Raw genomic sequence first — 23,341 nt, forward strand, 5'->3', positions numbered from 1 at the left:
GCAAATAAAGCTCACAATCATCTTATTTCTCCGAATCAAACTTTTGAGCCCCCAATGTTAGAAAATACAGTCCAAACACATCAAAGTAATATTATATGTCCTAGGCCAAAGACTCATACGGATTTGTTCTCTTAAGCTGTCTCCTAAGTAACTAGACCCAGAAAATGTTTTACTTGTGCGAGAATAATTGGATCTTCATTTATATATCAGTCAGTTGTATATCTCAATATGATCCGGTACTACACATCTTGACAGCTTGAATGATTAATTGTACTTTGTATAATATTAATTAATATCACAACTAGGCACTAGCTCCTCCCATCATGATCATGCATTATTGTTTAGGCCATAGCCAAACTCCAAACCAATAAACACCTTGAGTCCTTTTGTGAGAAGCATAAACAATTGGAATTTGATTGGGGTTAAGATGATAAAAGCCTCCACATGTCAACTGCCCCATCTATCACGTAAATGGAAGCAGCTTTGTCTGTCTAACACCCACTATAGTCTATACGACCATTACATTAATTAATAATAATAATCATAACTAATATATTTGATTAAGTTGAGGAAATTAATGATGTACAACTTTTGGAATCTGGCACTTCAACAGAAAAGCACGTCACATGTGTGGCAAAAGCTAATCCACTTTACAACCTCCTCATTTCCGGATCTCTTCATTCATCTTAACCTATCTTTCTTTTTTATTTTTTCGCATCTTAACATATCTTGTTTTAGCGGCAATAACCTTAACACACACACTATATATATATATATGAGGTTTTTTCACGTAAGAGTGTAAAATGCGGACTACTTTTTTTTCCATTTATTTAAAACATATGTGAGTCAAAGCAGTGGAATTCACTTGTGAGTTTACTTAAATCAATGACAAAAGTGATCCGAATTTTACACTTTCATATATATATATATATATATATATAATGATTAATATAATGAGGTAGCTAGAGCTTTTAGCTGGTCTAGCACACCTCAGATGACACTTTGTCATATAGTATTTAGAGGAATTGTTAGGAATTAGTTTGGTTGTGACAATTGGCTGACATGATTAGACAAGGCCCTAGCTAGCTAATTATTAAATTTATGAAAAATTAAGCCCATTTTTGGACCAAATGAAAGTAGAGAAACAGTCTCTAACTATGTAATTAGGTTGTTTTGTAATTATTTAGTAAATGTAATGGTGGCTGGACCCATAATGAAGGGGCAGTTAAGCAATGGCTTTGCTTGTTTGCCATCCCTTTATTTGTGTGTTGTCAAAGTAGTGATACAGATGTTGCGCATTATAATATAGGCCGCTTTCTTGCAAATGAAACAAAGAGAGAGCCTAACTGCATGCCTAATCCACCCAACTTTCTCTTTGTAGTATCATAAGTTTTACGTTTCCAACGTTTTTTGCCTCAACTATCCCAAATACTAAGATGAACATACACAATTTCATAGGATCATAATGAACTTACGATTTCACATGAATCATGTGCATGCATCTTAGTATGCATTAGGATAGGTCGGATAAAAAATAATGTGATCCTTAACATTTTCGTTGTGGTATTTGTTATCTCACGTCGAAAAAGATGTGTGGTTTATTCTTTCTTACAAGGACAAACACGCCCTTTACAATCAATTAGTCATTTTCTCTAGCTTTGTGAGTTGGGCTTAACTCCATTTATTAGGTTTGGGAGAAATAAACTCTTGTGGGTAATCCGATGTCTCCACATCAACCGAAACTCCAAAACGGACAATATAATTAGTTGTATGAGATGTGGATTTCTAACATTATTGGCGGTGGTGACAAAGCTCACGCCAAGTTTGCCCCTTCAATTTCGATGCTTCTCTCACTCAAAAAGGTATAGAAAGAATTTTAAATAACTTGATCATTAATATTAAACAAATAAAAAAAGAATTCAAAGAATATGAACAATAATTCACAATTAGTGTAAACTAAATGAATCAATTTCAGTAATGACAATCAACCAAAGGAGATGCAGAGAACACAATAACTTGTTCTTCCGATCCGAATCGGAAATCATCAGGATCAATATCTTCCGCCGCAGCAGCAGGAAGATTAAGATCCAATTGAAGATTAGTGATACTAGTTTTTCTTGGTTTCTTTGCTAATTCTCGAGACTCCATCTCGTGACTACTTGAATCCAAACTCAATGTAGTAGACGGCCCTGAACCACCACCATCGCCGCCGCCGCCATTCACAATCGTCCTGTGACGCCTCATGTGACCCCCTAACGCCTGTCCAGACGAAAACTCCGCACCACACACCGAACACTCATGAACCTTACCATTAGACTTCCATGTTTGGAGCGAAAGACTCGTTCTCATGTTCATCTTCTTGTTGTTAAATTGATTTTCCGCGCAAACTTTCTTGTCTTCTGCCTTGTGTTTCTTGTGACTGGCTCTGTGTCCTCCCAGCGCTTGAAACGAAGAAAAGCACCGATCACACGTCTTGCACTGATAAGCTTCTAAACCGAAACGGAATTTGACATCGCTAGTTGTTGTTGTTGCAATTTGAGGCGATGATTTACGGTTATGATCATGAGATCCTTGTGCAAGAAGAATCAAACAACTGGCCATGTCCTCTTCTTCCTCTGTATTATTATTGTCTGTGAATCCTGAACTTTCACCTTCAATTTGATCCCCACTGCCGCTTGACGAGCTACAAGTAATTGCCAACGCGAGCGGAGACCTCAATCGCTTAGTCCGCTTGCCTCGAATGATCTGATTGAGTTCCTGATCTTGAGCTGCCATCATCATTTCCATATACAAGTGTGTTGGGAGAGTCAAGAAGCAACAGTAAGCGTAAATTGGGTATGCGAGTCTTGCTTTTCTGTGTATTTATAGGGGCAAGTAGAAGAAGAGTGAGATTCGGTTGGCTTTGAAGCAAACCCATTACTTTTTCTCAACGATTCCTTTTTCATGGCATGATTGGTTTGCAAGCCTGGAACCACAGATTTTGCGTCCTCCCTACCCTTTTTTCCCCCCTTTTATGGGTTAATTAATTAAGCTTGGTTTTTATTAATTTAGGCAAACTATATGTTCTGTTTAATGTTGTTGTAGATATTGATTGGTCTAGGTAGGGAGATTATTCTAATGAATTGAGATTAAGGCATGGCCAGTAATTATCGAGAAGTAGAAGAAAGATGTGAGAGAGGTTAGAGTTAATCCACTTGAGGTATTGTCCATATTTTGAGCGCGCGCCTCAACTGGATGTTCGAAGGATTTCTTGGGGTGAGATCTCATAGTTCCTACGGGATCAGTCCATGGACTTTCCTTCCTTGTAGTCTTAGCTGCAAGCAATGGATACTAGGCGTTGCGCGTATCAACCTGTGGAGTGTGATAGCTAACGCCTTAATATCCCACCTAGGGAGTACATTTGCAAGAACGAAACTCAAAGGAATCGATGGTGGCTCACCCAAGCGGTAGAGTATTTGGTTTAATTCGTTGCAAAGCGAAGAAACTTACCAAGGCTTGACATGCTACGAATCCTCTTGCAAGAAGGGGGTGTCATCGGAAATGCGGAGATATTTATGAATGTTTAAAGTTGGACTCACACTTATAAACCACATCATCGGCTTATACCAAATCGATGTGTGACTTTTTAATAAGTCTTAACAAATTGATTATACATTCAGAGAGTTGACCCACCCACAGCATAATTCATACACTAATCACTCCTTCATGGAAACAGAGCAAACCCAATAATCACGCCGGGAAGTACTAAAATATACATGACCCAATTATTTGGTCAATTATCTCTTAGGCTTTATCCAATCATTAGAGTTGGTATCAAGGTATCAAATTGTTGACAGCTTGGCTCCCCATTTTGTAAACCCAAATCTACATTGCATAGAATCTTCTAATTAATCCCAAATCTAATGCTTGTTCACACATCTACTCTGCCTTAATCTCTGCAGTAAAATAAGAGAGCAGTGCAGTGCAGCAGAGGGTACATACAGCAAAGGCTAGTCATGAAAACGTGAAAGGGAGATCAACCAACCAACTAAGACAAACAAATAAAATAAATAATGAGTATTTTGAGAGAATAAGGAGGAGTGTATTTGTGGCGGTGGAGATTCTTGGCGTAGAGAATTATTGGTATTGGCATGTAAGGTTTGTGAGAGAGAGGCACGTAGCAGGCCAAAGCTATTACAGGGTAGCTATAGTTAGTGGACTCAAAGCAAAGCATCAAATCGAATATTAGTTTACATGGATTTGGTTGGTTAACGTACGTTGAGTGCATAGCTTCTTGTTCTTTTCTTCTTTAAATCTAATTGCTTTCCTCAACTCAACTCCTCCACTACTCCTCCTCCACCTGCTTAAAGTCTATCCATTTAAATAAAAGTCTACGAGCTACCTCTACAAAAGATGCGGAGCAAGGGTGTATATATACTGGCATGGCCCGTTGACCAAGGTCAATGATCCGTGTTAAGCCCGGTCCAATAGTTTGTAACAGGTTGGGCCGGCCTGATAACCTAACTGTGGCAGGGCCGGCCCGGCCCACTTTAGGAGGCGTGCAAGCCAGGTCAAACGCCAGGAGCAGCCTAGGAGCCTCAGTCCATATCAGCATGAGCGAGGGAGGTCTAGAGAGAGTCAAGAAAGACTCTACTGAGAGATCAGGAGAGCAGAGGGAAGCCTCAAGTGTTAATGCGACTCATAGGAGGAGGTCTGAGATTATGTGATCAAGAGTCCCATCATCGTTCCCCTAGGAGGCTAGGAGCATCACATATCTCATTAAGCGCTCAACTTTCTCTCCATGCATGGCTGTGTGGTAAGCCATTTCTATCAGGACAAACTAAGGAAGGATCAAGTATTCCTGTAGTAAGCAAAAACAGAGAGAAACCTGAAAGATCCTTACTCCGCACCGTTGGAGATGGAGTAAAATGCTAGTTTGTGGGAACTCCACCATGGCTCTCAGATGAAGTCATGCTAATAGGGGTTTAATTAGGTCATCCAAGGAATGTTTTCATTATCATTTCATTGATATGGATTGGATGTTATCTGCCTTTGCCTCACCATTTTTGCCATTATATCCCAAGTGTCTTCAGCTACTCTGCTAAGACTGCTATGACAACTTGAAGGGAAAAAAAAAAAAAAGACTGCTCTAACAACTAGTAGTTATGCTATGTATATTTGGCCCTTGCCTTTACTACAGAAGTGGCAAGTGCCAGGAACACTAGAACTAACCTGATATTAAGTAAAAGATCCAAACAAAAGATGGGGTAAGAGATCGGCTTTTGATGTTTGTAGCAAATAGGGTACTACTTCAAGCAAAGACTAGGGTCCTACTTCAATGTGAGCTTGACCAGATCATACCATATGATTACCTACATATGCTGATATGCTAAATAAACCGGTTTAATTTCTAGGCTGACAAAAAGATAATCATATCTCTCTTCTTCTTCTTTTTTCATAAGCAAGGATCATCTATACGGAACAGGGTTCAATCCCTACCCGCAGATACCCCATTTCCAAAAAAAAAAAAAAAAACACTTTACAAAAGGAGAAGGAATTTTTCCAGAGAACTGAAGATCAAGACAGCACGTCCATAGAAGTATAGAACAAAGTGATGTACCAATCATTTGGTGTTTTTTATTTGGAGGCATCGGGGCTTCATTACCAGTAGGCAGTAGAAGTGCACAAACAGATTTGTCAAAAGAGACGGAAACAATCAAAGATAATTTAGTTTACAAACTCCCTACCCAACAAACGTCTAACTATATCAACTGGTACAGTTATAAAAGCAAAGGATCGAAAGCAACAAAAGTAAAGAAATTCCGAATGTAGAGACATTTATCAAAATTTGATGAAACGAGATATAATAAAATGCATCCTGCAATACGTGAGTTCACTTCCCCAAAATACTCTTTAGAGCCCCAAAAGACAATGAAAAAAGTGTCATCTTCACACTGACCATATAACAACAATAAAGCTTTTCTAGTTTTCTGACCTGGAGATTTGTTTACCATAAGAGAAAAAGGAGCAAAAAAGGGCTATTTGAATCTCATTTACAGTCACGACTCACTCTGCTAGGCTCGGTTCTACTCATTGCCACAATGGATGAAAATTTGCAATCCCGAATCAGCAGCTTCGTGCCACTACCGGTCAATGAATGATTTGTTCATGAGAGTGACTGCATCGTCCATGAACTGCATAGAGAGGAACAACAGTATCAACCATGTGAAAGTAGATGCATAACAGTTTATTAATTAATGTGAGAAGTGCTGATATTTCAAACAAGATGGCAATATGACATTCTTCTTTTGAGGGTGCAACATTAGTACTTCTTACGAGATCACTTATCTAAGTATTTACTCTCACCCAAGCACCTTTAGGATCCAAGATCCCTCTCTCTTCCCCTCCCCCTCCCTCTCTCCCGCTCTCCCATATCTGATAGATAGACTGCAATTATTCCGAATACGATACTGAGATACCAAGCATACCTTTCCCAACAACTTAAGTTCTCGTCCAACTGGTTCCAAAAATTTCAGATCAACACTGATAGGCCATACCTGTCCGGAAAGAGAACATGAATAAAAAAATTCTGGTCAGCAAAGACTTGTGCTATTGTCAGTGAAGACTTGTGCTATTGTCAGTGAAGAGAGTTGTAAGAGACTAAGAGTGAACTACCTTACAGGGTGGGGGTTTATAACAAATTACATTTCTTAAAGGTAGGAGATAACAATTAAATGTTCCCTTCAATGATTACTTCACATGGATGTTAAGAGATCAAATGTTTAGTCATTCATGGTATGATATCATAGTCGGTCATTTTAAGTCGGGATATTAGATGGCTCTTCCCAATATACAAAAGTCAGACCATTTAACTGTCATAAAACAATTTTCTCAAGAAACGAAGTTCACACCCAATTGGCAAAAGAAGGCCACTCACAACTAAGCATAGCTTACAACTCAATTATTATACACTAGAAAGCATGGATACGTCTGTCATAATGCAGTATATGTATCTGATACATATTGGATACTGATACGGCAAAAAACGGCAAAAAGACGTCTGTAAGACGTATTTTTCTATTCACAATTTTTAAAAAAAAAAAAAATTTCAGATACGAATACGATACCTTTTTGAGACGTCTTCAGCGACGTTTCACAGCACGGACTTCCTTGGACATTGACTGCCTTGGCCAACGTCTGCTGCGACTTCGACCTCCACTTCGACATCGACTCCTTGCTTCGAAGTCGACATCGACCTCCACTTCGACATCGACTCCTTGCTTCGAAGTCGACATCGACCCTGACTCCCAGCTGCGACTTCGACCCTGACTCCCTACTGCAACTTCGACATCGCCTCCTTGCTTCGAAGTCGGCATCGCCTCCCTGCAAAGAAGTCGACATCGCCTCCTTGCTTCGAAGTCGGCATCGCCTCCCTGCAAAGAAGTCGGCATCGCCTCCCTGCAAAGAAGTCGACATCGCCTCCCTGCTTCGAAGTCGACGTCGACTTCGACTTCCTGCCACGAATTTGACATTGACTTCCTCTGGTAAGTCCTTGATTTGAGTTGTTCCTTTCGGTTTCAATTTGCTTCAGTTGTTGTATTGTTGATTTTGACTTCAATTTACTTGTGTTTTCTTCGATTTGAGTCTATTGCTTCTGTTGTTGATTTTAATTTGCTTCTGTTGTTGATTTACATGTGCTTCAGTAGCTCAATCTTGCTTGTGTTCACTAAATTTGCCGATTTGAGTCTCTTGGCTTTGCTGATTTGAGTCTCTTGTTGCTTGTCTTTGATGATTTGTCTTATAATGCTGCCTGGTTAGGCTATGTCAGGTGTTGGCTCTCTTAACACCAGTGGTTCAGCCACTGGTTCAGCTTCTACTCCATCTGCCTCGAGTGGTGGTGTTGAGGATTCCGGCAAACCTCTATGGAGATATGTGAAAAGACAAGAAAAGGATGGTGGTGGTGGAGGAAATGTCTCATGGGATTGTAATTTTTGCCACATGCAAAAAACTACTTCTTACACTAGGGTGAGAGCACATTTGTTGAAGGTGCCTAGGTTAGGGATTTCCGGTTGTAAAAATGTTACTAGTAAAGATATTGCGGAGATGCAAAGATTGGAGGAGGAAGCTAAGAATAGAGAAATGGCAAGTGCGCCAAAGAAAGTACCACTACCACCTTCTTCTATGTTTTCGGGTGGAATGTATGCAATTGGTTTTGAATCAAAGAAAAGAAAGGAGGTTGGAAGTTCTAATCCGCCTTCTCCTCTTGAGAAGTCTTTTAATTTGCAAGCTCGAAATCAATTACATGCTCTGATTGCAAGATTTTTCTATGCATCAGGCTTGCCATTTCACTTGGCAAGGAGTCCATACTATGTGAGTATGTTTTTATTTGCATGTAGCCATAATTTGGCAGGTTATTTGCCTCCAGGGTATAACTTGTTGAGAACAACTTTGCTCCAACAAGAAAAGGCAAATGTGGAGCGATTGTTGCAGCCAATCAAAAGCACATGGCGAGAGAAAGGAGTAAGCATTGTGAGTGATGGATGGAGTGACTCACAAAGAAGGCCTTTGATCAATTTTATGGCGGTGTCTGAAAGTGGGCCTATGTTTCTAAAGGCAGTTGATTGTTCTGGTGAGACCAAAGACAAATTCTTTATCTTTAACTTGATGAAAGAAGTGATTGAAGAAGTTGGTCCTCAGAATGTGGTTCAAGTGATTACAGATAATGCGAAGAATTGTGCAGGTGCAGGACTTCTTGTTGAAGGATTGTATCCTAACATTGTTTGGACACCATGTGTGGTTCACACACTCAATCTTGCTTTGCAGAATATTTGTGCGGCGAAGAATTTGGAAAACAATCAAGTAGTATATGATGAGTGTTCTTGGATTACAATTGTTTCAGGTGATGTTACTATCATCAAGAATTTTATCATGAACCATTCCATGAGGTTAGCCATTTTCAATGAGTTTGTGCCTTTGAAGTTGCTATCGATTGCTACTACTCGATTTGCTTCTGTACTTGTGATGTTGAAGCGATTCATGCTTATAAAGAGAAGTCTAATGAGTATGGTGATTAGTGAGCAGTGGAATTCTTATCGGGAGGATGATGCGGGGAAGGCTAAATTTGTGAAGGAGAAGGTGCTAGATGATGTTTGGTGGGACTCCATTGATTATATACTCAAATTCACAGCTCCTATATATGATATGCTTAGGGCTTGTGATACGGACAAGCCTTGTCTTCACTTAGTCTATGACATGTGGGATTCTATGATTGAAAAAGTGAGACTTGCAATATATAGGAAAGAAGGAAAGCGAGTTGAGGAGTCTTCAAAGTTTTACGATGTGGTGCATGGAATTCTAGTTAGTCGTTGGAACAAGAACAATACTCCCCTCCATTGCTTAGCTCATTCACTCAATCCAAGGTAACAATCAATAATTTATCTTTGAAATCATCTTTAAACTTGATTTTTTTTCCTCTATAACTTTTTAAATCTAAACGTTTGCTCCTATTTTTTTTCCTCCTATTTAAGGTATTATAGTGAGAAATGGCTTAATGAAGATCCTACTCGGGTTCCTCCACACAAAGATGTTGAAGTTGCTAGGGAGAGAATGAAATGCTTGAAGAAGTACTTCTCTAACTCCGAAGAGAGGATGATGGTAACAATGGAGTTTGTAAACTTTTCTAGCATGTCGGGAGATTTTGCAGATTCTGATTCTATTCACCATCGTAATGATATGGATCCTAAGAGTTGGTGGGTTACATTTGGTGCAAGTGCACCTTTGTTGCAAAATCTAGCTTTGAAGATACTTGTGCAACCTTCGTCTTCATCATGTGCTGAGAGGAATTGGAGCACTTACTCGTTTGTGCATTCAGTGAGGAGAAATCAGATGGCACCAAAACGTGCTGAAGACTTGGTTTTCATTCATAGCAACCTTCGTCTCTTATCCAGAAGACAACCAGATTATAGTAAAGGAGAGAGCAAGATGTGGGACATTGCAGGTGACAAGTTTGGCACATTTGAGGATGTTGGGGAACTAGAGGTTGCACAACTCTCTCTTGATGAGCCAGACTTCGAGTGTGTAGTCTTTGCTGATGATGGTGATGAGGGTATATTGGGTGAAAGTCATGAAACAAAGGAAGTTTGAGCAATTAAAAAAAACAAACATAACTAGCTGAGGCTTGAGAGTGTTAATTTGTCATTGTAATTGCATTTCTTTTGGTTACATTAGTCATTGTAATGTCATTGTAATTGCATTTCTTTTGGTTACATTAGTCATTGTAATTGCATTTCTTTTGTTACATGGAAGTTTGAGCAATTACAAAAAAAAAATCAAACGTATCCTAAACGTTTCCGTATCCTATTTTTTTGAAAAATGACGTATCCCCGTATCTGTATCGTATCGTATTCGTATCTCGTATCTGTATCGGTGTTTCTTAGATTATACAGATTGCAGTAAAGACAAAACATGACATGATGTTCGCCAACAAGAAGATGAAAGTCAAATATCAAATTTAGAATACCAGCGAAGCTACAATGAAGTTCACCAACTAAAGCTGGCACAATAATTCATTAGCTAAAGGACAGAAGAATTATTTTTGGAAGATAACAGTTAATAGTGCAATTTATACTATATTTCATCAACGAATAAGCTAAGAAGTAAGAATCAATGGTTTTTTCTTCTCAGCTGTAAAAAAAATTATGTAACCAGAAAACAGTGAACATGCACCATTTTTGTTATAGGATAAACAGTCACTTGCTCACCATGAGAGACAAAGAACAGAAGTTATCAAATAAGATTTCTCCTCTCAAACAAAGAAAAAAAGTTATTTTCATAAAAGGAACAACACACTAATTATGAGAAGAAAAGAGATAAAGATCGAAAAGGTAAATAAGACAGAGTATCCATTCCAATTCGAAAAGACTAAGATGAGAATCGATTAAATTAAAACCACAAGAGGCACCTTGACTCCAAGTAATTTAATGGGCGTTATCTGGCCTGGTACGATGCAATCAGGTCCTGCAGACTCCACGACTGCTTCCGTTGCTAACCCATCTCCTATAGGGTTCGGGTGCTGCAAAATTACCCACAAAAACGCAACCAATAATCAATCCGAGAATTAACACACCACTTACACACTCGCATCCGCATTGGAGGAAGGAAGGAGAGAAAAAGAGTGACCTTCATCACGGAGAGGGCGTAACTGGAATAGGGAGTTTGGGATATCCGAAGAACAGGGGAGTGGTGAATCTTGGGGACGGGTTTTCCGGTTGAAACCCGCCATGGCGCATCCTTTTGCAGCTCAGCTCCTCCTTTCCTGTTGCAGACTTAGTGTTATCGCCGAATGGATTACGGAAGAAACTGATCGCGGCGAGAATTAGTTAGAATTTTGTGTTGGAAGGTGAAAGCGAGACGCTAAGGTTATCCCTTTATTAAAAAAGAAGCCGCCAATGTTATCCTCTGCGGATATAAACATTAGGTTTCCTTTTCTTTATTTTTTAGGCTTTCATGGCACAGGATGTATGGTCTATAAATACACAGAAGCTTCTGCTATTTTCTACTCTTTTGTTCTTGCTGCCTGTTTTGTCGCATGAAACTGATTTTGCCAATCTCACCCTCTTTTTTTTATAGCTTATTAGTAACCACTCATTAGACTTAGGGAACTCGAGGTCGCAAGTTCCAACCAACAAGCTCCATCCAGTTTTGCAGTCTTATAGATTTTTCACAATAAGAGGGGGCCATATGCAAGCACCTTCAACTCTAGGGAGGAGAGAGACATTCACAATTCTTAGGCCTTTAACCCTTCAATCTCATACAACCGAAGAACCTATACCAGCCCAACACCTTGACTTAGACAAATTAATCTATGCCCAGGTCATCTAAGGAACAGATGAAAGTCTAATTTCAACCAAGTTGAATGAGGAAATTCATTCCTTTCCTTATCATGGGTCGACAAGATAAAAGAGACCAAAAATTACAAGGAGATAATTCATAATCATCCTCAATCTGCAGCCTGCTTTTAACAGATTGCATACATATAGATTACATTTATCACTGCAACTGCTTCTCAAATCTAAAATGATTGGATCAAAAAAAAAAATGAAAGGGGAAAAATAAAAAAATGAATAGCATCAAAATGAGGGAGCGGCACCAGCCTCATTTTCCCTTAATCCTTCCTACATGTCAGTGGACCGTTTGATCCTCTGAATAATCAGTTAAACTGAAACCATATCCACTCCATCTCTCTGTGCTGCCACATCCGCAAGTCTCTTCCAATTCAACTGCCGCTGTTCTTCCACCTCACTGGCCCTGGATTCTTTCTCAATATAATGGTTCTGACACTCCTCAAACAATTCAGTATCCATTTCCAAAAACATTTTCCGAACATTGACAGTCAGCCCATGAACTGCCTGGTTCCAGTGGCTCTTGATATTCTTCTCCAATGCCTCGAAAATAATTGGCAATATGACATTCCGGTTTTGCGCAATCAAGCTCACTATATGTTCATTATTCCACAAAAAGAGGGCTCGTTCAGCAACCTGCGACACAAATTTGCTCAGCAAAATGTTTGGGAGAAGATTCCGTTCATCATTATATCAAGCAATGCCAGAAAATTTATCAAAAATAAGGAATATTTATTAAGAAATTCAATACACAGAGTTTCTACAAGATTTGCATTAAACCAAATGCTCAAGCACTAGTATTTTGCAATCACAACATGAAAAATAAATACAAACGACAAGAAAATACTGATATACATCACAACATATCACATTGTTTAAGCAAACAAATACTTCAAGCCATTCCTAGATAAGATTTTCTTATAGGCACAAAATCATGCATGACGTGAAAACCATTCACAATCTTATTGATCATTCTTCCTTCAATAGTTACAAGAAGCCCCCAGAAAGTTAATTTCACTAGTATACTCCTAACATGCAGTTCAAAAATAAAATCCAGCCTAAACTATTAACCAACTGAATAGTACATTCAGAGCTCAATCAAGGAGCAAAATAACTCTACCAACTTCTAATAATAAACTAATTAACTAACCACCGAAAATGGATGGTGTATATCAAAAAAAAATTGTTCCCAAAACAAACTTCCACCAAAAACCATCACACAGGAGTAATCAAGGTGCAGAAGTAATTTAAGCCTATTAACAGAGTGCCAGGAAACTGCCTGACAGTATTATCAGCCCGTGGAGGAAAGATGGCAATGAAAATTCAAGGTAAAATAAGTAATAAGTCAGAAGGCAAAACTGCGAAAGTCATTGTTAAGGTCGTAGGTCCCCCTAATGCTTAAGATGCTGGAACACATGCCGGACTGCTAGGTGCAATCACAAAATGGAGTTCATAAATGGTTTTGTGAATGTGCATGGACATATAAACAAGGACTCATGAATACAGCAACTCAACAGCATAGATATGTTCCTTAAACTCGTACCAAGACCCCATTTTAACAATGGAAAAGGGTCCATCAAGTGCCTCCATAAAGTGCCTCCACAAGTGCCTCCACAAGTGTCTCCACATAAACACTTAAAACCAAGAAGCATGCTCCGCTGAACCTCAAAAAGTAATTGGAAGTTTGGAACTAAACCACACTACTCGTTTTCGGAACAGAATACGCCATGAATCCGCCAAAGTAACATCTAACTATTTTTAATTAGGAAATAGGGCAGATTCAGGCATTTTATCCTATGCAACCCAACCAAACTGGAATTTCAACCCCACAAGTCATCCCCCAACTTATCTGCACCCTGATCATGATGAATTGGGGGTGGGCAGTAAACTCATTACCTGTGTGTGTCGAGAACGCCATTAGATGGGATATACTCCCAAAAATTATAAATAAGTTGCGCACTTTGGCATCCATTAAATACTACTACTCTAATAACCAAAGCATCATATGATACATGTTCGCACAACGAAGGTACATACAGTGCATCAAAGAAAAGTACAAGAGCACCAAGAAGGAGACACGTATAGAATAGTATTATAACTCAAATAATAAATCAATTGAAATGAAACGAACTCAAGCTAAGCTCTTAACAAATAGTTTGATAGCAGATGGCCGGCCTAATTCATTTACACTTATGCCACTGACCCGCCGGTTGACTCGCCAAAAAAAAAGTTTTAAAACAGAATATTTTCCAAAAAAGGCATAAGCAATAATATCATGGTACTCATTTCTCACTTTTTCCCCTCTTAAATAGAAAACAAAAGTTATTTCCTTTATTGAATGCTTAATGCAACTGGAACCTTACCGAGGAAAGTTGAAAAGCACCAAATAAGTCATAAACAAACAAGAAAAAGACAGTCAAAAACATCCCTAGACCATGTGTTCATTTTACATCACTATCACTACCAGTCTGGCCAAAAGGAAAAAAAAAATTATTCAATTCTTATCTTCACCTAAGTACCAGTCCCAAGCCAAAATAAAAGAGAAAGATTGTCGTAGGTTGGTGGCTAGATTAAAATTTTACCAAACTATATGAACCCGAAATCGAAAAAGAATATCGTCTAGATATAACTTACTAATGAAGCGCTGCATGAAACATGAGGAGTACCAAAAAAGGAAGCAAAGTTAATTAGATGTGTCATTTAGCCGACACTAAATAGTTGGGATAAAGGCTTTGATGACAATGCATAGAAAAGATCCAATTCTTCACAACATGTATTGAAGATTATTTGACACCGTAACAGGATTTTCTGCTCCTTTATTTCCAAATGAACCACCAATGAGCAAAGGAATATATGATTACGCCTTTCTCAATCTCTTGCTTTGCCATTGAAGACTCTAAACTTTTTAACTCAACCTCTACCACTCAACCGTCACCCAATCATAAATAGAACTACTATTCACGTTGAATCGAAGCTTAGTGGTAGAGTTGCTTTGTTACTCTCACAGGTTCAAACCACAAAATTAACCTCTCTGCAGTGCAATGGGATAGCTACGTAAATTGCCCTTCCAAATCCTGCTACCATGGCAAGAGCCTTATGCACTGAGACTAATGTCCATGTTCCATTTTATATCTCTTCATGCCCACAAGTTGACATAACCCGATCAAATGGGATCACAATTGCATTAGTTAAGCTATATAATATGGTGAAGTGACCAAGTTTTTTTAACATGTTAGCAATAACCAATCTCCAAGGAAAAATTCAATTACCCTATCCATGTCTTGACTATTCTCTTTCTCATGATAATCACAACAACAAAAAAAATATCTGCGATTTCCAATTTTGATGGTGAGCAAATCCCTCATTTTTTCCTTTTGAGACAAAGAGACTTCAATGTCTTCCTTGTTTGCTCCTTTGAATTCTTCTTGAATGGGTAACATTGTTATGTTATCCTCGTCATATGAAAGTGATATTTCTTCTCTCTTTTTTCTGGTCTTAAATTCTAAATAAGAGTAGGGGGTCCTTGCCAAAACCTACACCAAGAGTATCCAAACATAAGGTAAGAAAGGGATAGAAACCATTTGAATGGAATAATATCAAACCCAGTTTGACATGCGAGCCCACATAAACTCGAAAAGAAAGGCCCCAATAATACAGAAACCCAGTTTGACGTAAATGGTGGCAACAGATCACAAGAGATTATATTGGTGGCGCGAGTATTTTTCCCACTAATAGTCCTGTAGCAAATACAGAAAAACATATTTGGACAAGCCCCTAACTTGCCACCTTTTGAATGAGAACTAAATATTATAAAATTGAAGCCAACACATGATTCCTTGAAACCATAATAATTGCAATTTTACTTCTATTTTTCACCCATTAATTGGACCTTCCGCTACTAAGGTGTGTTGGTCAATTTCTTTTGACAAGATAAAAGAAAAGGAAATAACACCTCATTCATAAGGCTGATAGAGGTCGTGGGGTCCAGAACAGGCAGATGTATGCAGTCTCAAACCATTATCACAGAAAAGGTTACTTAGGAGGTCTACAACTGTGATGCTTCTACGACCATGACGCTTAGGTTGCAATGAAGCAACTAGATCACTATATCAAGGTTCTCCCTTACATAGAAAACCATTATCAAGATCACTGTATCAAGGTTGCAATGAAGAGTTTCAATTGCGCAGAGGATATATGAGAGTAAGTGGTGGTTATGGTGCCGGGAATGGAGGAGGGTCTAGAGGGCAGAGCAGATCGTGCAACCCCAATCTCATATTTATCAAGTTGTGAATGGATTCCACATTACATAAAAAGACTTGCACTCAATCTTGAAAAATAAACCCATGAAGCCCAAATGTGCCAGAACATATGATAAAACCAATCGATCCAAATTAATGCTGATAAGTAATAGAAGAAGATGACGATCAAAAAAAGGAAAATTGAAAATTAATTAAAAATGACGCCTCCAACATAGAGGCCATCATTTAGTAAAGTCGTGAATGGGAAAGAAAGGACTTACAAATACAACTTTAATTATCTTAGTCAAGTTAGTTCTGGTGGATAAAAGAACACCATGCATGCATAAGCCTTTCAAATATCTGTTTCAAAAACATTACTTCTTGAAATAAAAACTTAGAAACAATATCGATATGCATTTCTTTGGGATTCAATTTAGATGATAATAAGAGAAATTCAATTTAGACGATGATTTATAAATCAAAAATAATCCATTACCCATATATTATGCCAATACTTTTCAAATCGTAGAGCTTATAAGGCACACAAATTCCAACTTAAATGGGAGGCACTTCGACTGCATCATGTTGGACTATTAAATCTAATCACAAATATGTAATCGTACTGTTAGTATCTATACTAACTCACAAATGTCCAGAAAGTCATCAATTAAGAATTACAATTTGGATACAGATGTTTGAAATGTGCCATATTGTTCCACTGACTATAAGGACAACAAAAGAGGAAACACAATCAGATTTACTGGCAATGAAAAGAACAATTAACAAGACAAACAACATTATATAAATCAAGCATATATTATTGCACGTTTCCCTCTGTGAAAAATCACAAGCCATCTATAGCAGTTCCTTCCATTGATCGAAAAGTTGAAAGGAAAACAAAATTAACCTTCAAAAAGTACTAAATCAGGCTGACACCAGCTAAAGGAGTGACCTTTCAAGAACAGGCAGTGTTACTTGTTAACGTCATCGACAAAAACTAGTGATAATTTACTTTCGATGAATGCAAAATTATTGATCATTTACTCAGTCAGAGAGTGTATATCTGTCAACAAATTCAAAAAATTTACCCACAGTTAGAAGACCGACGCCGGTGACGCATGTAAAGTGAGGACAAGCACTATCTCAATGCTAAAGATGTTGAACAGAAAAATTGGCATCATGCATTCCTAGTTCTTACCAGGAAAAAAAGAAAAGTCACACAGAGTAAGGCTGCATACATCTAAACCCTAATGTGGGTAGCTGCAAATATCTTAAACTACAATCCTACAGTGGCAGGAATTTTGTCCCATTAAATTTTGTTTATTGCAAACGCACATTAACGTACTTGCCTCTATAAAGAACAATGAACGAATTATCAATAAAAAATATTCGTAAAACAAACAAAGATTTAATGGGGGAAACTGCAGTGGAAAAAATTACTTAGTGTAAGCACAAACCTGAAAATATTGTAATCATGTAGTATAAGGAAGCCCAAAATTTCCAAAGTACTCACAAACCTGAAAATGGGAGCTATTAAGGCAGCGAGCAATCTGTCGGAAAAGAGGAACCATGCAGCATTGGAACTCTGCAGACTGTGTAGCCTCAAGCACTTCTTCAAGTTCTCCCAAGAAGAGAATTTCCTTCTGACAGTTGGTCACAGGCCAGTACTTCAACAGTCCCCTTATAACCATATCTGCCAGCTTATAATCTTTTTCAACAAACTGTGTAATGCAGTAAGACAGCTGATGATGATACATAGAGACCGGTTTTGGTTTATGGAGTGGTATCAATGCCCTAACAAGAAACAATTTATGCTCCTCTTTCATGGGCAGCGCAAAACCATTAATAATACTCCCAAGGATCTCCAAAAGCTCCCCAATTCCACTGTGCCTCTCAGTCTCATATATAAATCTGTAGAATATATTGTTAATTGCTTTCCTAATAAATGGGCGGTGCACCATAAACTTACCATAAATCCGATGCAGAATTGTTTTCAAATACTCCCTCTCACGAGGATCCTCAGAATCAAACAAATCAAGCAGTTTCAACACGAAGGAGTGATCAATGTACCGCTTAGCAATCTTCGTATCTGTATCAGCTGACACAACATATCTTAGAAGTAACTCGTAAACAAGCTGCAAATGGGGCCACGACGGCTCCAAATAAGGCTCATCCTCTTCGGGATCAATGTTCTCTTGCCCGGTGTTTTCATGGGACGCAGGAGGCAAGCACCGGAAAACATTCACTGAGACCATCCTTATCATCTCTTCTTGACACGTCTCTGTGATTTTACCCGACCCAGATTGAATGAAGTCCACCAATTCCAGTAGACTCTGCCTCTTAATCTCCTTCTCACGCACCGATTTCAATGTATCAGAAAAATCAAATTGGAAACAACAAACCTGCAGCTTTCGCAGGAAAAGAATTTGTCGCTCCGAGACTGGCACATCGCGAAACTGGGGAAGGGGCTCCACGGAGACCATGGGTGGTGTTGCCGTCGCAGTTGGCGCTATATTTCCCGAATTTGGGCCGGACGTGAGCGGGGCCCCTCGGGATGCGTGGTTCACCACCACATTGGACCCAGAATTACGGGTACCGGGCGGCCCAAACCCGTACGAATCGTTCCCGTCCGATTTGGAGGGCTTGCGATGCCCAGTCCCCTTTATGATCTTCTTAAACATTTCTCACCAATGCAAACAACAAACCCTAACCCTAGGTTGCAGCCTAATACGCTAACAGCAATTGAAACAGGATCCGCTTTTGATTGGGCACTGACCGTGAGTTCCGTTGGATCCGAACGCATGGAATAACACCCCTACAATGTTCTAAACCACTAAATTTCTTTAAAAAAATTACATTAAAACGGATCTGAAACATGGATCGGGGAGAAATTGTACTGAATTGTGAATTGAGTTCGAGAGGAATCGCAACCTCGGTGGATAAAAATTGCGAGTCATCGAAATCGAATCGCCGGATAGGCAGATACCTGATAGGACGTCGGCGATAAATCCGATTAGCAGGAGCGGGAGAGAGAGGAGGATCGGGAGTGACGATAGTGGAGGATAATTAATGCAAATAAAAAAGCTTAAAGGGAACAAAACGAAATGTATTGATTTTAATTTATATTTGCTTTTTATTAAAAAATTCCGAAAAAAAAAATAAAATCATAGATTTTTATTGTACACGTGGATCTTTATCTAAAGAGGATAAACGGGGAAAATAGCATAGTGAGACATTTATGATTTCACAATATTATATTTTTTATGCTCAAATTACATTATTATTAGTTGTAAGTGTTTTGGAGCAAGTATAGTTCGAGTTTAAATTTATATTGAATATTCAAAAATAAATTTATATGATATCGTTATCGGTTATAAAAAAAAAAAATGACGTGATTGCAAATACTTAGACTGACCGAGAATTTGAATTAAATCATGGGAATTCGATTAAAATCAACACATAAACGAGTCTAAGAATTTATTTTGAAATCCTCCCACATACTATATGGATCCATTGGACCTATCATTTCATAAAAAAAAAAGCCCAGCCCACGTTACACAAAATCGAGTTCAGCGCGGAGTAATAGATGGGCCACGCACACTCATAATAAGGTTCAGACTCACAGTCACAAGCAAGCTGTCCGGCCCGTCCCCATGACAAGTTTTGGGCCTTGGCTAAGTTAAAGCCAAGGCCCAAGTCAAATTATTGAAAAGTATAGAATCCATTCACTTGCCCCCAATACACGAGAAAATATTCATGACATGTCACATGCTGATGTGATTGTTACACGATCAACACGTTGTGATATTTCATTTCATGAGTTGTGATGTCAGATCATGAGTTGTTGGGAATGATTTGAAATTTATTAAATCATAAACCAACCATTTTCATCAAAATAATTCGGAACATGAACGATCAAAATGAAATCTTGGAAATCTCTTAGTGATCAAAAGTTCTATTAACCCGGTTTCTTTCTCCTAACGGTAGATATTGCAAAGGCAATCTAATCTATAGTCAAGAGAGAGCTGTTGAATGGGTCAAGAATAAAAAGAGAAATTGGGGCGGTGCACACGGAAGGTATTGAGGGGACCATTTTGGTGTGAACATTTTTGTTGTCTTTCACAGAAGAAAAAGGAAAGCCAAGTGATATTTCTTGCTTTTCTGGGGTCAGTTTCAAAGCACCTATGATGAATGAACATGGTTAGTGACCACGCAAACCATCCCATGACACACACATGCGAATGCGATTTCCTCAGTTGGAAAAAGACGATACCAAATCCCTTTGGACTTGATTTCTCTAATGGTGGACCATTCAAGACTTGACAGTGAGTGTCTGGTGGTCACACCATTTACGTTGGATTCAACACGGGAACAGACTGTTTGTTGAAATTCTCAATCAAAACACGTCGAAGATATTGTCTGTTGTGAGCGAGAGGTCGGTATGGATTTTTTTTATGGATCGTCGTCATTGGTTGTTAGGCTAAGAAAACATGTCTATAATGTGAAAGGAGCCGAGTTTAACTTATAAATCACTCGTCCAACATGACCGAGACATTGCTCCGATACCATTCGAAATTCTCAGCCCAAATACATTGAATATATTGTCCTCTCTAGGTCCAGACCCCCTACGGATTTGTTCTTCATGGTACTTCATCATTGGTTCTAACACTCAAAAAACACGTTCACAATACGAGAGGAGGTACGCTTTGCTTACGCGTGAAACTCCCTCGTCATTTATTCAAAGACATTACCAAACCTCCAACTCATTCAGATGCACAACTACATTAAAGAGAATATGAAGTTAGCAATAATTGGCTTTTAACCAAGTCCACATACATTATTATGTATTTTTGTGAGGATGACATTAGTTCTAGTTCAAGTTCAACTAAAATTGAACCACCATTGCACTGAGGAAAAAAGAAAAAAACAGAAGTGACCAATCATCTATGTATTCTTTGGTTTAATCATCAGGTTTTGCAGGCCCTGCACTTACATCAATCGAACAAGATGAATTGTTGGGATGATTGAGATTCCATTTACTGAGATCTCTAACTAAAAAAAAGTGCACAATAAATTTTCAATTCATGTAAAATCATTTATACCCAAACGTTTAACACTGTAAGTACTCAAATACTAATTTTCTAACCTAATCTACGCTTAGTTATTGGCAGGCTTGGCAGTGGCAATTGTGTTGGCATTAGCTCTGGAATCAATTTCCATGGCTGCAACAACACCATCTCCTTCTCTTGAACCCATATTCGTCTCGGCCTCCATTGCTGCTTCTCTGAATTTCTTATAGATATCACCTTTATAAAACTTCTTAGTCCTCAACACCAAGATAAAAGAAATCAGACACCCAAACACAGTCGCTGCAGTGATGATAAGAAAAGCAGTTTTGTAACAATTCACTCCTCTGCATGTCAAGTCCTCCCCTGCTTTTCTCACAAGACCCAAAGCTTTCATCTGCTTCAAAGCCTCTTTATCATACAAATTACCAGCAACTTTCACACTGAGAAGATAAGAACCAACTGGGCTTGCCATGGCACCAAAATTGTACAATGTTGAGTAGTACTTGAGGCCGAAAATCTCACTAATGATAGCAAACAACAATGGCCATTGTGCCCCGAAGCAGAACCCGATGATCACCGATGAAACGTAGAGAGAATTCGGGACACCAAACGCTATCAAAAGATGGCCAACACAAGAGAATAGAAGCACAAATGTGAAGAGCAGTGGACGAGGAATCTTGTACTTTGTCAATAAGACTTCTGAGGCAAAACCTGCCACTGCTCTTCCAAGGTAATTCCATATACTTACCAGTGACACAAATGTGGTGATGCTGTGAGATGGATAACCAAGTGAAATCCCAATCTGACCCAGATTGTCTATTGCAGTCAATGTGCCACCAACACCACAGGTAGTAGAAATGAAGAGAATTAGCATGTCTATGCTGAAGAGAGCTTGTAGAATTGTGTAGTCTTCACCTCTGTTTGGGGGTTTGAATATGTTTTGCAGACAAGAAGTTTCTTGATTCTCTGAATGAGCTTGGACTACTTGAGGTGGATTTTCAGTGATAACTTTGAGTTCTGAAGTGGGTTTCAATGGCTGATTCTTGGTTCTCCAGATACCAATCTCTTCTTTGAAAACAATCCCAAGTGGGAGGAAAAGAAGCAGAACAACAACAAATGCACCTCCAATGTATTCACTTCTGGCAAAGCTGAATCTGTTCTGTACAATAATCAGAGCCATCAGAAACCCAGCAAGCCCAAGTGAGATATAAAGGAAATTATAGAAAACTTTAAGCTCATTCGCCTGGCGAACGATCTTGATTATCCGAATCGTGGGAAGAAAAACGAAGGAAACCACAGCAGGAAGCCAAGCAATCAACAGAATCAGGGATTTTGAATCGTCTCCATAGATAGCATGGTACAATTGAGTCATGATAGCACCACTTAGACCCACAAACCCCTTCAATAATCCCAAAACAGAGCCTCTGCTTTCTGGGAAATTCTTGACACAAGTGACAAGAGCACCAGTATTAGCAAAAGACTGTGAATTAGCACCAATACATATATACAAACACATCTGCCAAACTTTTGGTTTGGCGATGTGTCCGGTGACGGCGAGCCAGATCATTAAGTACCCAAATAGGTTCATGACTGACCCAATTGAGAGAACCACCCATGGTGGTGTGACTTCATTGATTAGGCCTGAGAGAATCCCAACATTGCCTCCCAAGTCCTTGCAGAAACTTAGAAGGTTCAGTGTGGATTGGTCATAGCCTAATGATGTTTTCACATCATTTGAGTATAAACCAAACATGTAAGTAGCACCAGCTACAGACATGATCAACAGTGAAGCAAAGACCATGAACCACCGGCCGGTGATGACGTGTAAGCTGAAGCTTCCCATCTGTCTCCACCCACCACCACCACAGCTAGAACCAGCCACAACCATTTTCTGGTTTTGGGTTTTGGATTGGATCACTAGTTTCAGTGAGAGATTGGAGTAGCTCAATATGAGAAGGAAATTGGAGCAATGCACATATAGATATAGTGGAGGTTTTGGTCCTAAAATAGCATGTGAAAGTATTGGGAGTTTCACGTTGACTCGCAGAGTTCTGAGAACTTGGAAGGGACGGTGGGGTCACCAAAAGCAATAAATTGTGCGACAATAATATTAGTTTTACCTCCAAGAACTACGGAGGGCATTCAGTATTCGCAG

General features: G+C 38.9%; 4 protein-coding genes across 7 annotated transcripts; 1 reads left to right on the forward strand and 3 right to left on the reverse strand.

Annotated features, from left to right (window-relative positions):
* Positions 1-1,931: 1,931 nt before the first annotated feature.
* Positions 1,932-3,023, reverse strand: LOC120012997 (zinc finger protein ZAT5-like). Its single transcript, XM_038864587.1, has one exon. The coding sequence runs from the start codon at positions 2,785-2,787 to the stop codon at positions 1,972-1,974; it is 816 nt and encodes a 271-aa protein (XP_038720515.1). The 5' UTR covers positions 2,788-3,023; the 3' UTR covers positions 1,932-1,971.
* Positions 3,024-5,791: 2,768 nt separating this feature from the next.
* On the reverse strand, positions 5,792-23,285 carry LOC120013347. Its single transcript, XM_038865127.1, has 6 exons — positions 21,352-23,285; positions 11,821-11,825; positions 11,158-11,293; positions 10,940-11,050; positions 6,468-6,536; positions 5,792-6,173 (listed from the first exon to the last, which is right to left on the reverse strand). Exons 1-3 carry the CDS (start codon positions 23,072-23,074, stop codon positions 11,279-11,281), a joined length of 1,743 nt encoding a protein of 580 aa, XP_038721055.1. The 5' UTR covers positions 23,075-23,285; the 3' UTR covers positions 5,792-6,173; positions 6,468-6,536; positions 10,940-11,050; positions 11,158-11,278.
* On the forward strand, positions 7,264-10,415 carry LOC120013346. Of its 4 annotated transcripts, none has more exons than XR_005471407.1 (3): positions 7,264-9,398; positions 9,507-10,201; positions 10,246-10,415. XR_005471407.1 is itself a non-coding variant. In XM_038865126.1 (3 exons), the coding sequence occupies exons 1-3, from the start codon at positions 7,801-7,803 to the stop codon at positions 10,120-10,122; spliced, it is 1,890 nt and encodes a 629-aa protein (XP_038721054.1). In that variant the 5' UTR covers positions 7,264-7,800; the 3' UTR covers positions 10,123-10,316. The 4 variants fall into 4 exon arrangements, 3 of the variants coding, with proteins under 3 accessions (XP_038721054.1, XP_038721053.1, XP_038721052.1); XM_038865126.1 differs by having other exon boundaries at positions 7,264-8,121; positions 8,446-9,398; positions 9,507-10,316; XM_038865125.1 differs by having other exon boundaries at positions 7,264-7,523; positions 7,798-9,398; positions 9,507-10,316.
* On the reverse strand, positions 11,890-19,200 carry LOC120013348 (serine/threonine protein phosphatase 2A 57 kDa regulatory subunit B' beta isoform-like). Its single transcript, XM_038865128.1, has 2 exons — positions 17,635-19,200; positions 11,890-12,515 (listed from the first exon to the last, which is right to left on the reverse strand). Exons 1-2 carry the CDS (start codon positions 18,796-18,798, stop codon positions 12,192-12,194), a joined length of 1,488 nt encoding a protein of 495 aa, XP_038721056.1. The 5' UTR covers positions 18,799-19,200; the 3' UTR covers positions 11,890-12,191.
* Positions 23,286-23,341: the final 56 nt, after the last annotated feature.

Source organism: Tripterygium wilfordii, chromosome 13, assembly GCF_013401445.1.
Source record: "Tripterygium wilfordii isolate XIE 37 chromosome 13, ASM1340144v1, whole genome shotgun sequence".
Classification (NCBI taxonomy): Eukaryota; Viridiplantae; Streptophyta; class Magnoliopsida; order Celastrales; family Celastraceae; genus Tripterygium; species Tripterygium wilfordii.

Bases quoted from the DNA above. Each gene is read 5' to 3' on its own strand.
- LOC120013347 (XM_038865127.1), bottom strand. From the start codon at position 23,074: ATGGTTGTGGCTGGTTCTAGCTGTGGTGGTGGTGGGTGGAGACAGATG.
- LOC120012997 (XM_038864587.1), bottom strand. From the start codon at position 2,787: ATGGAAATGATGATGGCAGCTCAAGATCAGGAACTCAATCAGATCATT.
- LOC120013348 (XM_038865128.1), bottom strand. From the start codon at position 18,798: ATGTTTAAGAAGATCATAAAGGGGACTGGGCATCGCAAGCCCTCCAAA. The intron at 12,516-17,634 runs GTTTGTGAGTAC...TTTGTGTCGCAG, and splicing joins TTAATAGCTCCCATTTTCAG to GTTGCTGAACGAGCCCTCTT.
- LOC120013346 (XM_038865124.1), top strand. From the start codon at position 7,801: ATGTCAGGTGTTGGCTCTCTTAACACCAGTGGTTCAGCCACTGGTTCA. The intron at 9,399-9,506 runs GTAACAATCAAT...CTCCTATTTAAG, and splicing joins GCTCATTCACTCAATCCAAG to GTATTATAGTGAGAAATGGC.